Source organism: Podarcis tiliguerta, assembly GCF_965153285.1.
Source record: "Podarcis tiliguerta genome assembly, chromosome: 4".
Classification (NCBI taxonomy): Eukaryota; Metazoa; Chordata; class Lepidosauria; order Squamata; family Lacertidae; genus Podarcis; species Podarcis tiliguerta.
The window spans coordinates 24184220-24206409 of NC_139537.1; the positions used below are offsets into that span (position 1 = coordinate 24184220).

Below are 22190 nucleotides of genomic sequence, written 5' to 3' on the forward strand. Positions count from 1 at the left end.
ACCCCAATAGTACTTGGCACCCATTTGCTCAGCTCCATTGAAATAAATATCCAGGCTTTGTGGAACTTGGTGCATTTTGCAATTTCATAAGCTATGTGACTTTGGTGCTCAGTCAAGGACTGTGGTATTTTATGTGTTGTGAACATGGGCAAAGCCAGGTTGTATGTTGGGGGGCAGCTTCATGCCCCCGTTGGGGGGGGCAGAACCTCAGTTAAGTATTTTATTGATTTACTTGATTGGGGGGTAGATGCCCCCTGTCCCCCTGGTGGTGAATATGCTCTCATTTTTATTGATTTATTGTGATTTAATGATTTTTATTTGATTATATTTATATATGATTTAATGATGTAATGATTTATTGTGATTCTTGGGGGGTGATTTTCTGTTTATTTGCTGATTTTGAGAGTTGGCTTTTTATCCTGTAATGTTATATTTCAAATGGATTAGTACTGACTATTACCTTAATTGTTTTAAGTTGTTTCTTTTGGTAGTCATGCTTTTCATTATGGCTTAATTGCAATGGACCAGATCTTTCTAGGTTGTGTGATCTTCATGGTGTATTTTGTCATTTCTAACGGCTTCTTAGCTGCCTTCTATATAGGCAGCGTAAAATGGTGGTTTACAAATGAAATGAAATAGGGGGAAAGAATGAAACCAGTAATCAGTGAACTCTGCAGGCATGTTGGAGCCCCCATGGCAGCAGTGAAGTTTTGTAGAATTAGAGCACAGAAGGTGTTAAAAGTATTGATATAGTTGGTGTTGTTCCTTCATTGCTGTGTGTGGTGTTTTATAAGGGGGCTGATCTCTGCCCCAAGGAACTTACAATCTGTCATCCAACACATGACAGGATGTGGCATCCTGATCAAATTTGCAGATGACACGAAACTGGGAGGGGTGGCTAACACCCCAGAGGACAGGATCACACTTCAAAACGACCTTGACAGATTAGAGAACTGGGCCAAAACAAACAAGATGAATTTTAACAGGAAGAAATGTAAAGTATTGCACTTGGGCAAAAAAAATGAGAGGCACAAATACAAGATGGGTGACACCTGGCTTGAGAGCAGTACATGTGAAAAGGATCTAGGAGTCTTGGTTGACCACAAACTTGACATGAGCCAACAGTGTGACGCGGCAGCTAAAAAAGCCAATGCAATTCTGGGCTGCATCAATAGGAGTATAGCATCTAGATCAAGGGAAGTAATAGTGCCACTGTATTCTGCTCTGGTCAGACCTCACCTGGAGTACTGTGTCCAGTTCTGGGCACCACAGTTCAAGAAGGACACTGACAAACTGGAACGTGTCCGGAGGAGGGCAACCAAAATGGTCAAAGGTCTGGAAACGATGCCTTATGAGGAACGGCTAAGGGAGCTGGGCATGTTTAGCCTGGAGAAGAGGAGGGTAAGGGGTGATATGATAGCCATGTTCAAATATATAAAAGGATGTCACATAGAGGAGGGAGAAAGGTTGTTTTCTGCTGCTCCAGAGAAGCGGACACGGAACAATGGATCCAAACTACAAGAAAGAAGATTCCACCTAAACATTAGGAAGAACTTCCTGACAGTAAGAGCTGTTCGACAGTGGAATTTGCTGCCAAGGAGTGTGGTGGAGTCTCCTTCTTTGGAGGTCTTTAAGCAGAGGCTTGACAACCATGTCAGGAGTGCTCTGATGGTGTTTCCTGCTTGGCAGGGGGTTGGACTCGATGGCCCTTGTGGTCTATTCCAACTCTATGATTCTATTCTATTCTATTCTATTCTATTCTAAACAAGGGAAACAATTACGCTTAAGGTTTAAAGCAGGAATATTTTAAATATTATCGATGTTTGGCTGTCATTTTCTAAGTTCAGCTTTAAAACAGGTATGTTGTCTTTCTCTCCTGCCTCCTAGCTTTGGAAAACAGCACTTTTAGAGGTTTCTGAGTGCATATTCACTATGCACTCTAGGTAAGGACAACTCTTTAAGGCCATCCGGACACGATACATCTGCACATTCAGGCATTACAACACAGCATGTCTCAGGCCTCTGTAGCCAACTCCTCTCTGGTGCAGATTTCTCCCAGCATCCTGATCCAGAGCAATTTCACTGCCAGTGACTCAGACGGGGCAGGAAATGGAAGGCAGCCGATGTTTTCTGTTTGCTCCAAATGTTGTTCCCATTACTCACGGCTGTCCACTTGGACCACCCTAAGCCATTTCTCTCCTCCTGCCACTTGGTGCTAACACTACTCCGATTTATGTCTCCCCTTAGACATAACTCAACGGCACCACAGAGGTTTAATCCGTTGTTTGTATAAATGAACCACTGCTTAGTTAATTCTTTTTCCTCTCTGCAGTCTGGCAGGACTGTACGCTGTGTCCTTGACTTGACACCACCAAGCTTATACAGGGAAGGGCTTGTTTCTTGGTTGTTCCACGGCACCAGATGCACAACCTCATCTCATTTTTGGAAATGTCAAAGCTGTATATTTCCCCCTCCCACAAACATATGTGATATGCACAGCGGACAGTTCCGTAAAACCCAAAGCTGTCTGAGGCTCATAGGAAAGCATGGCGCCATTCCTCCACCCATTCGTTCATTCGTTCCATTTTCAGGGATACCCATCTATGGAAATTATTTGGAAACAGCCCTCTGGCTGGAAAACGCAGTATCTGGCTCAACTCTTGCATATTGGTGTTTGCGACAGAACGCGTTCTTGCCCCGCATTGCAATCCTAGGCACGACCGCTCAGAAGTCGGTCCCAGGGAGTTCAATGGGCCTTATTTCCCAGCAAGTGGATAATAGGATTGCAACTTTGATAATGTACATGCACCAGAAGAAACATCTCTAGTGTTCTTCAGCATTGATTGCGCACTTGAGCTTTCCCCCTACGTCACTATGTCAATAAGTAAAGCTATTTCCATTTCATTTAATGAGCCTTAGACAGAATTGAGTGGGAATGTTATTTAAGATTCATTCTCTCTCTCTCTCTCTCTCTCTATATATATATATATATAGATCAGGATACATCAAATGTTTATTGGTGGAGTGAGTCTGGCTGGCACTATCATTATCCTCTGTTCCACATGTTGATTATACAGTGGTACCTCAGGTTAAGTACTTAATTCGTTCCGGAGGTCCGTTCTTAACCTGAAACTGTTCTTAACCTGAAGCATCGCTTTAGGTAATGGGGCCTCCTGCTGCCACCGCGCCACCGGAGCACGATTTCTGTTCTCATTCTGAAGCAAAGTTCTTAACCCGAGGTACTATTTCTTTTCTCCCCCCCCCCCCGAGGTACTATTTCTGGGTTAGCGGAGTCTGTACCCTGAAGTGTATGTAACCTGAAACGTATGTAACCCGAGATATCACTGTAATTGCCTTCATAGGTTATCTCCTTTCTCTGTTACTTCTTGGGTTTCCAGTAAAACAAGAGTAGGGGACCTTTTTCAAATTGAGGACCACGTTCCCTGGTGGGCGAATCTTCATGCAACTGGTAGGTGGGGCCAGAGGCAGAATTGAGTGGAGCTACATATGCAAGTCTTATCTTTGTATAGTAGGCTGCATTCTAACCATGCAAAAGTTAAGAGTTTGAGAAGATACCCACAACCCCAATTTCTCTGGCTTCTACCCCGGCATGCCACACTTCAAGGACACATTCCAGCTAGGTGGAAGAACTCAAGGAGGGTGTGCAGCAAGACTGATGAGGGGTGTGGCTTGGAGAGAGTCTTGAGGGCCAGATAGAAAGCCTGGAGGACCACATGTAGCCCCCTGGGCCTGAGGTTCCCCACCCCTGAAGTGAAGCAATGAAACCGACAATGCAAGATTTTTTGGGTGGGCACACTCACACTGCATGGCTATTGACATCAGGCCTGTTTGAACCATCTTCCTCTGAAACCTCTCCTTATGCTGGTCATCGCTGTGTCTCTATGATCCGTCAGCTGAGGGGTTGCTCAGTGCTTGTTACCTAGAGAGCACAAGGAACTACTATTGCACGAATGGAATAACTTGCACTCTTTTATTTCCCTTCTCTTCCCTCCCCCTCCCCTTTTATGAAGATCACCCGCTCTGAGACCCCACAGCTAATTCTCCCCTGGCCTCCTCGTTGGCCCAAGTAGGACCAATTCAGCCTGCTAGCCCGGGGGATTATCTAATTGATTTTTTATTTTTTATTGTTATTCATGTTTTTATACCCTATTTTATGCTGCTTTTATAATTAAGTGTTTTAAAGTGTTTTAAATTTGTTGTTAGCCTCCCTGAGCCTGGTTTTTGAACGGGAAGGGTGGGGTATAAATAAATAATAATAATAATAATAATAATAATAATTATTATTATTATTATTTTAATGCCCCCCCCGGATGACAACTCACTTTCAACGGGTGCCAGCCTGTTTCTAACCAGGGGAGGTCTCAAGTGCTTACCTTGGCTCCCTCAACTGGGAAAGGGCTCTTTTAACTCACTGCTGCCTAGCAGAAACTACAGCACAACTCTTTCTCAGAACCGCCCCCCCCCCCCATGTATACTTCAGCTGGGCTCATTCCCATTTGCCTGTGTCCTGGCTTGCTTTGAGGAGTGAGCAGCTGAGGTGTACAAGTGGCAAACTCTCACAGAGCCTCTGTTGTTGTTCAAACTGGGAGACAGGAACTTAAGAGCCTTTTTTGCCTGTGCCCCGGCTTGGGGAAAATAATTGGCATGTTTTAAGTGTGTGTGCATGAGTGTGTGTAATCAAGGGCTATGCTGGGGCCAGATGTCAAACCTTTGGGGGCGGATTTGGCCCTCGGATCTCCATTTGCTGGTTGCTAGACTGTGCTGTCAGGGACGCGGGTGGCGCTGTGGGTAAAAGCCTCAGCGCCTAGGGCTTGCTGATCGAAAGGTCAGCGGTTCGAATCCCCGCGACGGGGTGCGCTCCCGTTGCTCGGTCCCAGCGCCTGCCAACCTAGCAGTTCGAAAGCACCCCCGGGGGCAAGTAGATAAATAGGGACCGCTTACTAGCGGGAAGGTAAACGGCGTTTCCGTGTGCGGCTCTGGCTCGCCAGATGCAGCTTGTCACGCTGGCCACGTGACCCGGAAGTGTCTCCGGACAGCGCTGGCCCCCGGCCTCTTGAGTGAGATGAGCGCACAACCCTACAGTCTGGCAAGACTGGCCCGTACGGGCAGGGGTACCTTTACCTTTACCTTTTAGACTGTGCTGTCACATTAACAACCCCTCATCTAGTTCAATCTTTAAATCCAAAAGAAGTAGCAAACCAGGAAATCTGTTCCTGTTGCAGGATTTGGGACTTCCTGGATTAGCAAGGTGTTACTCCCCACCTTGTTCTCTGCCTTGAGCCGTCTTGCAATTGGATAGTGGTGATTGTATTTTCTGCCTCCAATTGTTCCTTATATTTGGAAAGTCTCTCACACCCTGGGTTTTCTTTTCATGTTGCTTCTTGGAGCAGTCTGGGGTCACGAATGCCTCGCGTCCCTTGCGCTTGTGCAGGCGGCATTGCTTGTAAACATTTTGGTGAGATAGAAGGTGGCGAGTTTGCCAAAAACAGTTATATGCACCAAAAGAAAGTATACAGACATACATAAAATGTGCATGTTGCAATAAAGGTAAAGGTAAAGGTAAAGGTACCCCTGCCCGTACGGGCCAGTCTTGACAGACTCTAGGCTTGTGCGCCCATCTCACTCAAGAGGCCGGGGGCCAGCGCTGTCCGGAGACACTTCCGGATCATGTGGCCAGCGTGACATCGCTGCTCTGGCGAGCCAGAGCCGCACACGGAAACGCCGTTTACCTTCCCGCTAGTAAGCGGTCCCTATTTATCTACTTGCACCCGAGAGTGCTTTCGAACTGCCAGGTTGGCAGGCGCTGGGACCGAACGACGGGAGCGCACCCCGCCGCGGGGATTCGAACCGCCGACCTTTCGATCGGCAAGCCCTAGGCACTGAGGCTTTAACCCACAGCGCCACCCACGTCCCCGCATGTTGTAATATACATATGCAAATTTAGAAATGCTGGGTGGAGGTCAGTGTTGCGCTATGATGAACATTCCATCCCTGCAAGCATTTTGGCTTGTCATGCGCAGTGATGCCCCTCTTCTCCTGCCATGTGCTGATCTGGGGAGGGGGGGCGGTTCTCCCAATCCCTCTTGAGCCAATTTTGGGGGGGTGCCTGGGAGGAGGGGAGAAAGCCCCTTTGTGCAAACCGAAGTTCTTGCCACAACCACATTCACACCATACATTAAAAACACTAGGATACCACTTCAGACAGTTGTGGCTTTCCCCCCAACTCTTGGGAGCTGTTGCTTGTTAGAGGTGCAGAGAGTCTGCGAGAGCTAGGCCTAAATGAAATTAAACAAACCCCATCTCCCTTGGATGTAAGCAGAAGGCATGTTGCTTCTCAAGTCTCCTTCAAAATCGGTTTCCGGTAGATCACTGTTGGACAAGATAGAGCAGTATGAGCATCATGAGAAAAACAATCAGGAAGCCCAAACTTTGTACATTCCTGAAATGATGCACAGCAGGCAAACTCTGGGGCCCTGACATGAGCAGGTGGATTCTTTAATTGGGTTATTTTTAAGGGTCTTGATTGTGTGTTTTAAAATGTTGTCTGTTCCGTGCCTTTAAAAAAGAAGTAAATTTCTTTTTGTATACAGTATAATGGAATACATTAAGGCTGCAATTCCTCAGAAAGCCTCCATAGGGCTTACTTCTGAGTAGACATGCACAGGTTTGCACTGTAAGTAGAGCTTATGAAAGCTTAAGGAACAGATGAGGGGTGTTTGTGTGTGTGTGTTTCTTTCTATTGTCTTAGTTTTTTTGGGAGGGACAGAAGATTGGGCTGCAAAGGTTTTTTTTTTTTTTTTTAAGAGAAAGTATAAAACCCTTTGTGGATGGCTCTTCAGGGGAATTTGGAGCATCCTTTCAGCATTCCTTATCAGCCACATTCTGATAGTGGTCTCTATGTCTAAATTAATTGAGAAGCAGGATCACATTAATTCCCCCCCAAGCTAAAATACTAAATTAATTTGCTTGGAGGTGTTATTTCCTTTCAAGATTAGCACAGAGGTTCCCTCCTCCTTGCTCAATTATAAATCCAATATATTTCTCCCCTCCCCACCTTTTTTTTAAAAAAGAGGAAGTCCCTTCCCCTGCTGCAGAAGATTTGAAGCCAGCCGCTGTTATCCATGCTGGGCGACAGAAGGAAGAATAGTTAGCGCCGCTGCTTTGTTCAAGACTAATGAACTGCTCTCATTCTCCTGACAGCGGCAGCAACCCAGACCCACCCAGCCAACTTTTGCCTGTAAGCCGACTCCAGCGGCTCCTCCAGATCGCAGGTTGCCAGCCGGTAGCGCCCCGTGCAGCGTGCGCTGCAAAAAGAATTTTTAATCAAAACAATGGAAAAGTGTAATTTATGCACAAGAGGCTATTTGGGAAAGCGGAGGGGAGAAGCTCGACATTGGGGACAAGCCAAGGGTTCCACTTTATTATTTAAACAGTCTGTTTGACTGAAGTTCAATGAACGTGGAGGGAAGAGCGCATGGGGGTAAAAGCAGGGAGGTGGGACCTCAGTCCAACCAAAACTTTTTCAGGTCATGCAAAACGAGGATGTAGGAAAAGTTTCTTGAGCCAGGGTCGGCCACCTCCCAGGGCTGAGGCACACCACAGGTGCCCCGCAGTGGAGAAGCAGAGCCAACAGTGGTGGTGGTTTCCAGTGAGATCCTGCTGAAATCTTGAGATACCTTGGCAGCCAATGCACACACACTGTCATGCAGCGAAGGTGTGGGAGGCTTTGGTGGTGGCAGAGCCACAGCAACAGTAGGGTGGGGCAGCACAGTGGTGTAGTGTGGGGGCCCCAGGGGCGGTTGCCCTGGGTGTAAAATTGTTAGGGGTGCAATATTTCAACATCTGGTGCTATCTCAAAACAGCTGCCAGGCTTCTCAACCAGGAAGTGATCTCTCCAGACAACAGAACAACTCTTATTTTCTTATCTCTGCGGCTGTGATCTTCTGGGTGATGCGGATGCCATGAGGCAATTGAATGTGCATGTGTACTCCGTCCGTTTCTCCCTGTCCCACCCACGGCCTTCTGCGTGGCCCCAGGCACTGGCAACCCACGCTATGCCACTGGAGTGGCACCTTACTATTTTGCTGCAGGAGGTGAAATGGGACACGCTGCCTCCCTGCTGCCAACAGGACTTTTAGGCCCAGGACTGAATGTTTTTTGTGTCCATTAATTTCCACCCAGGGACACAGGAACATGCTTTATACCAAGTCAGGCCACTGGTCCACCTAGAGAGTCAGGGCAGTGTTGTGGTTGGAGCGTTGGACTAGGACACAGAAGAGCACGGTTCAAAGCCTACTCGGCCGTTAAGCTCACTGGTTTACCTTGTGCCACTCCCAACACCTCACACCTAGCCTAAGGCACACAGTTGTTGTGGGGATAAAACAAGGAGGCGAGAACCATGTACGATGTCCTGAGTTCCTTGGAGAAAAAGGTGGGATACAGATGCAATCAATCAATCAATGCTTGGTTGGCCAGCATTTCAGGCAGGGTTCTCTGCTAGCCCTCCCTGGAGATGCTGTGATTACACCTGGGACCTTCTGCGTGCAAAGGGTGGAATCTCCATGTTCTGCCCTCCCAACAGATTCACCTGTACCTATATGTATCTTTGGCTCCCCTGCCCACCAAAAAGTTATGAGCTAGGACACAATGGCCACCAGCAGAGGTAGTAAAGTGCCAATGTTGCCTGTATTTTTGGTAATAGGTCTATAAACAGCAAAATCACAGGGTTTCTTAACATATTGGTAAAAGCTGCAGTGAGACTGCTGAAAGGAATGGAATCCCTGATTGCAGTGGGCTCAGTTATCTCAGGGTGGAGCTGAAGGAGAGAGGGACTGGGCATTTGTAGGAAATACCTTTGTGTGTTCTAGGTGGCGAAAAGGAGCAGTATGTGTCAGAGGCAGATGGTGAAGCAGCGCAGCATGAGGTGTGCGACCCTGGCTGGTGAATTAGTGTAGGATTTTTAAGAGCCAGAAAACAATACCCATAGAAGATTTTGGCCTAGAGGGTAGGTACTGCTCCATACACACCTTTGTTTTGATCTGTCCATAACAGGTACCCTTGAAGTAGGACGGTGATTACAGCACCATGGAGAGTTCCAAGGGAGACACTTGCTCAAAGAGGGACCCCTAATCAAGCCCTCAAATTTCAACCCTGGGACTCCTTAAAGGGCCAATTCCTCGGTCTGAAGGTGAGCACATTTCCTCCTTTGGGTGGCTTCCCAGGCACATATAATGAAGAGGGAAGTTCCTTATTCCTCAGGCCACTCAGGATTGGGAGAAGGCATCAGCAAGAGTTCTCACTTGGGTTCTCCAGGCTCCTGACTGCCAGCCTTGGGTTCAGTATCTGGAACCTGGTCTCAGCTGGTGGTACCTGAGACCTGCTTGTCTTCCTCTGTGACGAAGGTAATGACTATGAGAGTACAGTGGTACCTCAGGTTAAGTATTCAGAGGTCCATTCTTAACCTGAAACTGTTCTTAACCTGAAACACCACTTTAGCTAATGGGGCCTCCTGCTGCTACCGCACCGCCGGAGCACGATTTCTGTTCTCATCCTGAAGCAAAGTTCTTAACCTGAAGCACTATTTCTGGGTTAGCGGAGTCTGTAACCTGAAGCGTATGTAACCCAAGGTACCACTGTATTTAATAATAACAGCCCAATTTATAGACACACCCCTTGAGTGCATTTGATGTCAAATTTCACATTAGCCTGGAGTTTGGATGGACGGGGGGAAAACAAATGCAAAATGCAAAATAAGCAAAACCCTTCTTGGCTCTTTTAATAAAAGTTTTATTGGAAATATTTTTTTGCGCATACACACAACAGCTTGTTCAAAGCTACAGATTTGCTAATTCCCCTCCCTGCCAAACTGTCCCAAAGTATAAGTACAAAAGATCTTTCTTTGGCCCCTCTGGGAGGGAAACAACCCCAACTGTAATATAGTGCTGTACTTAAACTACCAGAGGGCATTCACTGAAGGGAAAAATGACAACACCTGAGGAATTGAGGAGCAGTCCCACTCAACCGCCAAGAAGTTTCTCCCAGTTTCTGGGAGCCACTTAAACGTTCTCCTTAGATCAGAAATGTTTCTACTGTGGCATTCTCTTTGGAGCCAGAATTAAATCTGAGAAAAACATCTAGACTGCAGTCCCATGGCCACTTACCTGGCAATAATCCCTGTTGAACTCAATGGGACTTCTGAGTAGACAATGATGGGAATACACTGTTAAGCATTTTCATATTATCAGACAAGGAGGCTCAGACCTCCTTTCTCCAATAATTATTACAAAAAAAAAAAGATACAGAAGAACCCTTCCACTCAAGATTCAGGCAGGTAGCTGTGTTGGTCTGACGCAGTAGAAATATATTAAAAAACTGTCCAGTAGCACCTTAGAGACCAACTAAGTTTGTTCTTGGTATGAGCTTTTGTGTGCATGCACATGAAAGCTCATACCAAGAACAAACTTAGTTGGTCTCTAAAGTGCTACTGGACAATTTTTAAAAAATATATATATTTCCTTCCACTCAAGATGGCTGATATTTGACCCTTCATAATGTGGGCTACATTAAGGGTGTTGGTGTAATGGGATGCACTTTTGAACTTCAAGGGAGGCCACTCTGCTTCCCACCACCCACCCTGTATAAATCTCAAGAGGCCAAATTGTTTAATTTGAGCTGGAATCCTGTTTCTGGAAGTGAGGCAAGGAGAAATTTTAATGGCGTCTGAACTCAAATAGCGTCCATCTATTTCCTAAAGGAAGAAGACCAGAGTGGAAAGCAAAGACCGTGGACACAACAGCTGTTTCATTGTGTTTCCTAAGCAGCCCAGCAGATGTTTTTCCCCCTGAATAGATTCATTAATGCCAAAATTACATCTGGAAGATCTTCTCAGCGAAACCACCCAGTAAGGTAGTCAAGACACAAAACAACTGGCTCCTACTGTTAACTTGAAAATTTTCTTTTTCTTTCTTTCTTTCTTTCTTTCTTTCTTTCTTTCTTTCTTTCTTTCTTTCTTTCTTCCTTCCTTCCTTCCTTCCTTTCTCTCTCTCTCTCTCTCTCTCTCTCTCTCTCTCTCTCTCTCTCTCTTTCCCCCCCTTATCCAGTTCTCTGGCCATCCCAGTTCAGTAGCAGCGCTCACCAGGGCACAGTGTAGCCCGTGTCTGATCAAGGAGCGAATGCTTGCATCTAACAGTGGGGCAGCAGCGGCATTGTAGCATATTGAGACAATGCACTATGGAGTTTTTAATGGGGTAGAACTCCTTTTCATCTTCCTGAAGGAAAGTAATCCATGCCATTTGAATTAATATGAAATAATGCAACTTGGCAAAGTCCTTTAGATCAGGGTAGGGCACCCCCACCTGAGCCTTGTGAGGAATTCCTGCAGTGATAGGTGGTGCCAGAGACAAAATTAGTCAGAGCAATGGATGTGACTCTTACCTTTGTACAGTAGGCTTTATTTGAGCCATGAGAAAAGCAAGGTTTCTTTACACACACTCCATCTAAGCCAGCAAGACACATTCCAGCCAAATAAGACTAGGGCAGGTCTAGTGAGGGGCTTGGCCTGGGGAGGGGGGAGGGGCTACGGAAACTCCCAAGGGTCAGTCAGAGAGGCTTAGCAAACATCATTTGTTCCTTTCGATTGACTACAGTAGAATGCATATTTCAAGTCTAACTTGAAAGCACAGAGAGGAACCTGACTATTTCTTTTGACAATTTATATGCTACTTAATTACAATCGTCTCACAAGTGGTGTATGGACATTTTGAGAAAAGTTCTCAAGTCTCTACTGAGAAATTTTTGGCACAGTTAATACTGATAAATTTTACTTTTAATTCATGTAGGCGGATGAAGGAAGCAATGGGGCTGCAGGGAGCAGGGGCCAGATCCATGGCTTCTTTCAACATTATGAAAATACATTAGCTTAGAAACATAGCTGTGCCTGAAATTCTCTACCTTGCTAGGTGGAGGAGCTGCAGGGAAATTTTTGCCACGTATTCTCTGAGACGGGACTGAAATTCTTCAATTGTTCCGATGACAACTTATCACACAAAATGGAGTCCAGTTTGCTGGGGGTCATTAAAATGCATCTCTCAATTTGATTGTAGTTTTTGTGGGTTGTTTTTTTTAGCATAAACATTTTGCTGACTGACTCCAACAGTTTGAGGGAAGTCTGAAAAAGAAAATCCTAAGAGAATTTTGAGAAATTTTGGCCCGGCACTAAAGTACACATACGGTACTTTAAAAAGAAAGAAAGAAAAAAAGCCCTGATGCATTTAGAAGAGGAAGAATGTGGAACAGTCTGCAGGCATTCAGGAGCAAGTATCTTCCACCATAAGCTAAATGTAAGTTTCAAGTTCAGATACACGAACCTTAAGCTGAAAGAGAAGACAATAGTTCCTCTGGGTACTTTTTTTTTTTTTTTAAATAAAGGTAAGGCTTTTTATTTACATGAATTATAAGTGCAGTAAAGCCAGGTATGTATGGAAATTATACAGTTACGCTCTTGCTCCTTTACACAGAAACATTACAAAGTATTACAGTTTGTGAAAGACTACATAAGAACAGTGGATTTTAGGTTTCTCTTTCTCTCCTGTTCATGCCTCCTCAAATGTAACTGGGGCCATTTTCAAATGTGACACACCCCCCTCTCTCAAAATACCCACTCTCGCTCATGCTAGAGAGGCCATGTGTAAATGTCATTAAAGTGGAACGAAAAGAGGGATGGAGTCATGCAGATACGTTCTAGTGAATGTTTGGGGCCAGTGGTTAGGGAGATGAGCAACAATGAACAGGCTGAACCTAAATCGGAGCAAAAAGAAGTGATGTTGATGTGAAGTCTGGGTGTTCAGGGAGAGGTGGCTTAGCCAACCACAGACATGTTAGTGTTGCCTGAGGCTGCAATCCCTTACAAGGGAAGATAAGCAGCACTGAAATCGGTGGGTCTTACTTCTGAGTAGACATGGGTAGGATTGCACTGTAGATGCTGCTGTTCATCTGTTAGGATTGTTCCCAAACCTTTTCTCCCCATGGACCACTTCAAAATTGCTAATGGTTCCCTCCCCCACTGCTGTAGCCATCACAATGCACTGTGCTAGATTCTGTATGGGTTTTAATTGAATTTTTGTTGCTTCTTTTATTTCTTATGTTGTATTTTAATGTTCTGCAATGTGCATTCCATGTGCTTCTGTAAAATACAAGAAGCAATACAAATACCGTTAAAAATCGATATGACTATTTAACATGCACGTGTCGCAGACTACGTGGATGAAGCTGGTGGACTGCAGTTAGGGAACCCCGATCCATCACATTTTGAGTTCTAAATTGTGGACCATGATTTAGATGTTTGCCCTGCTTTCCTATGTAAATACACTCAAGCAAATCACACTCCATGTGGTGCGAAGTGACAGGGCTGTAAATAGGATAACTAATATTTGCAGATCCTGGTGGCAATTTCAAGCCACACGTAGCATATTTTCAGAAATCTTCCTCTGACAGTTTTTCTCCCAATATGTTTCTCTGTCTTTATTATGTTTTGTCTTTCTTGGACTGCCCTCCTCCAGTTTCCACCTTTCTCTTCCCACTCCGCCTGTGCTCTTTCCTGCTTCTGCTATGTCTGTGCTTCCTTGAAGTGATCTGTCTACTTCCCAGTGCAAGAACCGCAGAGCAAATCTCAGTTCTGTGTGGGGCATCCCAACAACTCTCTGCCAGCTTTGTGCTCAGGGGATTCTGTTGCTGGAAGCAAAGAGCCACAAATAATGCAAGGCGAACCGCACTATTTTGTCAAACTTACTTTGGTTTTAATTATTTAGGATAACAACCAATCATCCGCTGGTAAACACAGCCCTGCTTGTTCTAAAAATAATGTAACCGCAGTAACTGGAGACTTTGCTCCAGCATCTGCTGTTTAAAACAGTTGGCTGTGAACTAGAGAGAAAGTATAGATTTTCTTTTCGTGCCTTAAAAAGTGTGTGGTCCAGCAAAGTGCAGATTAGCAAGCCTAGACTGTTATCTTAATTTACAGTCCATATACTTCACATTTGCTCTGCTGGCACATTAAAAAAAAAAAAAAGTTCCTTTAGCAACCGGCCTTGACTCCGATAGTTTTATTAGCAATTCACTGTTTCTTCTTGACAAGTTATTACTGACTTCCCTTGTTAGCTCCCTACAGCAAGACCGGGAGCCCTGTCAAGAAACAGAAAACGTCAATGGATTTCTCAGCAGAGCTTGACTCAAAACCCTGCTCCATGTTTTTTAATTTGTGACAAGACACTTGTTAAAGGAATGGCATCTCTTGCATGCTGGCTCTGGCACAGCATCATATATTTGTCCAAAGGAACAAGCCATATCTGTTTTTTAACAAGGGAAGGCAGGCATTTGGCTTCTCCCCTGACTGTTCAAGAAAAGCTGGCAGGTTGGTCAATGTAGAGAGCTGCTAAGGAGACCTTTCCTTTCCTCTCAACATTTTTATTTTTTTAAAAAAATATCAGCATGGAATCCTTAATCTAGGCTGCCAAGCACAAAGCTTTATCTTATTCTGCTTCGCAACCCTGTTGAGCTGATAACCATTTTCTGCAACATTTTCAAAGGTGACACTCAGCCAACGGATGCGGAATATGTTTGTACAAGGGTTTGATTTCCCGATAATGTGGCCAGGATGCGCTCTCTCTTTCTCTCTCTCGTTCACGATTGGCTTGTTCACTAAGACAAGAAGTCAAGGAAGGCGATGATAGGATAGGTTTGTGTTTGGAATGATTTCAGGGGACGTGGAGAATGCCAGGTCATGACCTGGGAGGGTTTTGCAGGATTAACCCAGATCCAGATTAAGGTCTCCTCCCATGCTGACAAAGGTTTGACCTGCCGGGCCTAATGTCACATACTATATAGCCGCATGACAGGAACTGAGTGTAATTTCAGTTGAGCATGCACCTAACACAAGTATCTCACTAGTTACTCTGCAGAGAGTTTGAATGTGACACTGGCTGACCTCAGTTTAGAGACAGGTCAGAATGACAGCCCCCCCCCCCATCGCCTCTGGTAGGAAAATAAATCTTGTCAACAGACAGCCCCTCCTTGCCAACCCTGCTCACTTTGCCTGATTAAGCAAATAACTGGGGCAGGATGGAGAAAGTACTTTTTAAGAGACTTTTTAAGAAAAGGGTTTGAGAGAGGGGCCACATTGCTTCCCATTGCCCATACACTTACTGTATTTTTCCATGTATAAGACTTAGGTTTTTTCCCTTTAAAAATAATGTCAAAAATTAGGGGGCGTCTTATACTTTGGGCCATCTCCCCCCATTTTCTTAAATCTGAGTCCCCCAAAATAGGGGGCATCTTATAGACGGAAAAATATGGTATACTGTATTTCTTTGGTTCCACTGGTCAAACAGGTTTTCCATGCGTAGCACAGAAGCAAGCCATCGGGCTACAAATCAGGAGTTCCTTCGTTTGAATCTCGCCTCTGCCACAAACACACAAGGTAGGTTGCTGCATCTCAGCCTCAGCTGCAATATGGGGGATGATGATAATAATAAATTTATTATTTATACCCCGCCCATCTGGCTGGGATGATAATAATACTGACCTTCTCTAATGAACATAGGTAATTGTCTTGTACGGAGCCAGACCATTTGTCCACCTGGCACTACACTGACTGGCAGCGGCTCTTGAGGATGTTAGGCAGGAGCCTTTCCCAGTCCTGCCTGGGGGTGTCAGAGACTGGAGCTGGGACATTCTGCATGCAACATGTGTGCTTCGCCCCTGACCTCGCAGGGTTGTTGTGACAAGATTCATCATGTTAAATACTCTGAAAAATCAACAGCACCATTCAAAAGCTAAGTATCGTGATAATCGGAATCAGCGTTGTTATTGCAGAAACAAAATAGAAAGCCCTACATGTCCTACATACCAGAGACAAGCAGAGTATCCTTGTTTCGCTGCCTTCAGCTATCCTCTGCCTCCAGTTTGAGTAAAATAATTTCTTTCTGTGCTATCTCTCTTTCTCACACACCCTTGTCTCACTGTATGAGCCAGAAACGCTCATCGTATCCAGTCTACTTTAATGAAAGGGGGAGGGGGCTATTGAATTTAAGAACATTGCATGGAAATAGCTGAGTATCTGGAATTTGTTGTAGGTCAGCTTTCTGCAACCCGGTGTTTGGGCCTACAGCTCCCTTCAGTCCTAGCCAGCATCGCCAATGGCCTGAAATGATGGGAGTCGTAATCCGAAACACCTGGAAGTCGCCAGGTTGGCAGAGGCTCTCTTAGATTTTAGGTGCTCATCTGGTATTGTGCTTTCCCTTGTAGAAAGCTAAACTTACTAATGGGGAACTACCCCCACCTTGGCATGGGTCCCAGTGGCGTAGCGTGGGTTGTCAGCACCCAGGGCAAGGCAAGTAATTTGCACCCCCTAACCCGTGGATTTTAGCACTCGAGTCTCCAGCGCGCCCCTCCCCAATGTTGCGCCTGGTGCGGCTGGCCCCCCCCTGCACCCCCCCACACAACGCCACTGATGGGTCCTCAGCATGCCCTCCTCCTATGAGTGATGGGTGCCCACATCTCCCCCCCCCCAATGCACCATACTCCAAGCATCTCCTTATTCATGGATGGGCAATGTGGATGTAGGCAGCAGAAGTGGCACTGCAACTGGAGGCAGCGGAAAGGAGGTGGTGCCAGGCCGTTGGCCAACCACACTGCCGTCTCCATGCTGACTTAGGGCATGAGTCAGCCAAAGCTTAGCTACATTTAAATCCCGTCCATCCCAACTGCAAAATCATTCTCTGCATGCACTGAAATTAATGGGGCTTTGCAACGCTTGATTTTTGCTGGCTTGCAGGTCCCTGATTCAGGGATGGCAAACTTGTCTCTCTAGATGTTGCTGGACTACAACTCTCATCGTCCCTTAGCACTAATTAGAGAATAAGAGACTCGTAAGCTATTCCGTAAATCAGAAAATGCTAGAGTGATTCTGAAGCGTGAGTCTATGAAGCGCTACTCAGAAGCAAGTCCCAATGAGTTCAATAGGAAGTCCTAGTTAGCTTGTTTCCACCTTGAACAGATTGTTCACCTCTCTTGGAATCTTCGTCACGCTGATTCTCCTCGTCGTATGCTTACAAAAACACATGGAAACACAATCTCACACTCACATTTGGCCCCTTGACATCCACAACTATTGGCAATTTTTCTTTCAACTTTCCCTTTTTGCATAAATGTGTCTGTCTCCCTCCTTCTCCCCTGCCCCATTAGCAATGCAAACTAGCAGGATGGAGAGGTTTCTACCTCCCCCCCTCCATTTATGGATGAAGCAAAACCATGCAGAAGGCTGCTGGATCATGAAGCTCTGCGTTCCATGTGGGGAGGGGAGGCCAGAGGTGGCACCAAGAAGGGACTGGATGGTGGCACTCAAGCACTGGAATTCATCCTTTCGGATGATTCGGCCAGGGAGGGAGCCAAGAGGCTGTTTTCCTTTGGCTTGATGAGTATAAATATTCATATGCGGATAGCTTTTCGGATACACTTAAATCAATATTTAAGCTCCAGAGGGGGGTCAAGGAAAGGGCAAAAATAAACCCCAAGCCGGCATTTTAAGGGTCTATGCACAGCACATGGGGTAACCGAGAAATGTGGCTCAAGACAAGCAACAGTGTTTACATTACGCTATTCAGAAATGTGGTCTGGCTACAAGAAGGAATAAGGATTGTTTGAAGAACAGCACTGGGTGAATCCAAGGGCTCGTGCTTCTTCCAGAACCTGTTGCTCTCTAGATGCTGTTGGAAGCAAACTCCCAGCCAGAATGGCCGATGGATTTAGGGGTAATGGGAACAGCAGCCCAACAACAGCCAGAGGGCGCGAGGTTCCTCACTCCTGCTCTAGAAGAAGACTGGATGGGGCATCCAGAAAGCGAGACAATCAACAAAGCAAGAGTTCTCTGCGTTTCTTGACATTTCAGAAACACACCTGGAAACCAAAATGCAAGGGCTGTGGGAACTCGCCTCTGGTGGCCCGTGAACCAGTGCTTTGCCAACTGTAATGCTAACTAGGCATGTCAATGTTTCCCTCCCCCTCTGGCAGGGGGCGTTCTGTGCTTTTGACAGCTGCACAACATAGGGAAATCTGGCACGTCCCCCCCAATTACTACCTCCTTTGCTGAATTTCTCCCTGTGGTCCCGCTGTTAAAGCACAGGAGCCCTGCCAGAAAAAAAGATGGCAACCTTAAAGCCAATGCTGTTTGTAAGATATAATCTCTGGCTATTTGTGAAAAATATTTCCCTGAAGTAGCTATGCCAGGATGGAGATTTTATTGCTCAAGATTTTCTTGAGCCATTTCTCTTAGTGCTGAACAGAAAATGAGAAACTTAGGTCAGCATCAGGTTCATTCGTATCTGATTTTTCTGATCCTTTGTACATTTCCTCTGCCCACCCATCTTCCTTCCTTCCTTCCTTCCTTCCTTCCTTCCTTCCTTCCTCTTTCTTTCTTTCTTTCTTTCTTTCTTTCTTTCTTTCTGGGAGATCCTTTCTCTCCACAACAAGCCTAATTCACAGGGTTGTTGTGAGGACAGAACCATGTATGCTGCCCTCAGTTCCTTGGAAGAAAAGAGGTACCTAAACGTAATAACAAATAAAGGATCTGCAATATTTTACCAATCTGGTGGAGAAAAGATTCTGCTGCAGGGAGCATAGGTTCTTCCAAAATGGGCTCTTGCTCCCCTCTCCTCCCAGAAGTGCTCATTGGTTCTACAAGCAGAGGATGTTAAGGCACCAGCTGTTTGGACCTTCTCAGAAAGGCCAGTATGAAGAGCGCGAGCAAAGCGGAACAAAATGCCGAAATCCATGGCTGCCTACACAGCATACATCTGTGGCACATTCAAAGCATGTAGCTTCCCCAAAAGAACCCTGGGAAGTGTAGTTTACCCCACACAGGGTTACAATTCCTGGAACCCTTAACCAACAACCGTTCCCAGGATCCTCTGCAGGGGCCAGGGCACAAGTCATGTGCTTTAAATGTATGGCATGTATCTAGCCCACACTTTGAAGCTGGGTTGTTCCCTCTGCACTCTTTGCATATGATGGGAGAAGATTTCTGTGGATCGCAGGAAATATATGCAGAGCAACTAGAATTGCTGGTGCTTTGGGTGTCCAGAGAAAAGGCTGCAATCTAAACTGCTGTTTCGAGCTGCCTCTTGAGCAGAATGCCATGCAGACATCACCCACGTCCCTCCATGCAGACGACCAGGGTGATGGATAGATATTGCATCACAAGGGGGATTCTGTAGGTGTGCATACACACAGCGACGTAGCTAGCCGATCGGGCGCCCAGGGGTGAGCCACCTGTGGGGACGGGTTAGCCAGGCAGGGTGCTCTGGGTGGGGCCTGCATGGAGTCTGCCCACCGCCTCCCCTGCATAGGTGAGGAGGCAGCGGTGGGCGGACGCAAGCCCCATGCCACCCTTTTGGGTGGCACGGTGCCTACAGGCGCCCAAGCCACCATGTCTCTCCTGGCGTGCTGCAGGCCCTATGCTAAGTGGTGGCCCCTCCCCACCATACTAAGCTGCTGCATACATAGCCGATGTCTCTGCAACCTATTTTATATGATGCTGGCTTGTATCTCTGGGCACTTATTCCTCCTGAAGAGAGCTGGCCACGTTTGTTGCTGGGGCCATCGTTCCTGCCCTCCCGCACTCTCTCTCTCTCTCCATGATGCATTTGTTTTCCTGGCCTCCCAGCTCCCTCCGCAAGCCTTTCAGTCAAATAAACAGTGAACATTACAAAGGTTTCATACATGCACCCTTTGCGCGCTTGGATCTGGGCATGGCAAAACAGGAAATGCCAGCGCTCCTATCCAAATTTGGCCGATCTCTCACAGAACATACAACTTCTGTTACTTCTTTCCCCAGAACTACTACTTCTCCCCCCCCCCACCCCTCCGCTTCCCTTTCTTTTTAAAACCGCGGCAAAAACAAAATGGTTTTCAATTTCACACCTCGTGGAGCACGGCCAAATTGCTGCATAAACAAGGTAAACAAATGTGAGGCAGAGCAAGGCAGCCGGCTTCAGATGAGGGATTTGCCCTACGATGTGTGCTCAAGGTCTGCGAGAAGCGTACATAACAAACTCGTTGGCTAAGGCCACAGTAAAAAGGGTTTTCTTTTCTGGTGTTTACGCTGCTGTTGCCAACCTTAGTCGAGGATGTATTAACAGTGGACGCATTGATCCCGATCTTATTACTCCAGCCACCAGCCGAGCAAAAGGACCGCCGTTATTCGACGCCAGGTCTCTGTTTCGTCGTGTCGTAGGATCGGACGACTTGAGACTGGGAAACGACCCCGTGCTCCTCTTGAGAAAACGCATACCCGTCTGGAGAAGAAGAGAAGGAGCAGCGCAGAGAGGAAATCAATGAAAGAACATGCTTTGTCAATAGTTAAAAGAAAGTGCCACAATGGTGGAATGGTTAGAATAGTTCCTCCACCACCACCCTCCTGCCTTTCTTCCAGAACCAGGACTCAGAGGCTCACAAAAATCAAGACAAGCATGAATAAAACCCAGAAAGCTAAACGTGAACAGAAGACAACAGGTAAAAAGGATAGTTAAATAGTTAAAACTGTAGAGTGGGAATGGGCCTGTGACAGCTAGGTGCACACTACTTAGATGTGGATGGCTTTAAAAGAGGATTGGACAAATTCATGGAGGATAAGGCAATTAATGGTACTTGCCATGACCACCATGCTCTGCAGCACATGGGATACGGCAGCCTGTGGATAATCATGAATAAAGCCCTAATAAGGTGGCGCTGTGGGTAAAAGCCTCAGCGCCTAGGGCTTGCCGATCGAAAGGTCGGCGGTTCGAATCCCCGCGGCGGGGTGCGCTCCCGTTGTTCGGTCCCAGCGCCTGCCAACCTAGCAGTTCGAAAGCACTCCCGGGTGCAAGTAGATAAATAGGGACCGCTTACTAGCGGGACAGTAAACGGCGTTTCCGTGTGCGGCTCTGGCTTGCCAGAACAGCGATGTCACGCTGGCCACGTGACCCGGAAGTGTCTCCGGACAGCGCTGGCCCCCGGCCTCTTGAGTGAGATGGGCGCACAACCCTAGAGTCTGTCAAGACTGGCCCGTACGGGCAGGGGTACCTTTACCTTTACCTAAGGTTGATACACCAAGGGTAGACAATCTGCTGCCCTCCAGTGATGTATTGTGGACTACAACTCCCATCATCCCTAGCTACTGGCAGTGCTGGCTGGGGCTGATGGGAGTTGTAGCCCACAATATCCAGAAGGCACCAGGCTGTATCCAATATTCAGAAGGCACCAGTCTATGCTACTGTAAAGAAACCATGTGCTGGAAGCAAGAGGGACATGCTTTTCACAATGGGAAACTTAAGAGCTGAAGCCCGTAGACTGAGCCCTCCTCCACTCCACCCCCCCAAATTTGACCGGGATTCCACCAGATACAGCACTTAGCATGATGTTTAATCCAGCTCTGCCTTTCACTACCACCAGAGAAACAAAGAAAAACTGTTGGCATATATTTCTGTCTTCCCCATCTCCTTTACATGTGACCCAAAAGTTGACTAATTGCACATTTCCGCTATCTTTAGAAACCAAACAATGAAAGATTCCATCTCTGGCTTTACAATAGAGCCACTGAAAGCTTGAACGTCTCCCCAACTCTCCTCCCCCCTTTTAAAAGCCGCACCTATTATTCCATTCTCTGGAACAAGCCACCCATTGTTCGGAGCATGTTCAGCTGCCCAGGAGTGCAAGAGCAGTGTCACAGAGGCTCTGGCATAACACAGGTCCCAAATTCTCAGCCTCTTCAATCATCTGAGACTTGAGGAGGATTTAGAAGTTATCTGATGGTGTGTGGGAAGTAAGGCTTGCAATATTGTGAAACTATAGGTTTTCCCATTTTCTGGAGGATATCAGTGCAGAAGTATTAGAAGCATATTGCTGTTAGCTTGGATACCCTTCTGGGTGAGAGATTACAATTCATCTCCCATTTAAGGAGTTATGACCCTTCTCAGTACAGCTACCTGATCATTTTGTTAGTGTTCCCATTGGGTGAGGTGCAGCAGGTACCCAGAAGCAGCTCATCAGGTAGGGCAGAGCTGCTAGGGTAACTTCCTGGCAGGGCAGTTGTTGCTACTTACCAGGAGAGGGGAGAGGCAGAGAGGAGGTCAGCACAGTGT

General features: G+C 46.4%; 1 protein-coding gene across 12 annotated transcripts in view; it reads right to left on the reverse strand.

The window, feature by feature from the left end:
• Nucleotides 1–12267: 12267 nt before the first annotated feature.
• Nucleotides 12268–22190, reverse strand: part of ATP8A2 (ATPase phospholipid transporting 8A2) — a 327202-nt gene continuing 317279 nt past the window's right edge. For 11 of the 12 annotated variants that reach the window (XM_083437037.1, XM_083437042.1, XM_083437038.1 and 8 more), the window contains one exon: nt 12268–20366. In XM_083437037.1, the coding sequence (XP_083293163.1) occupies nt 20269–20366 (98 nt within the window). In that variant the 3' untranslated portion in view covers nt 12268–20268. The remainder of the gene's footprint in view (nt 20367–22190) is intronic. The other variant, XR_014510327.1, reaches the window with a different exon arrangement.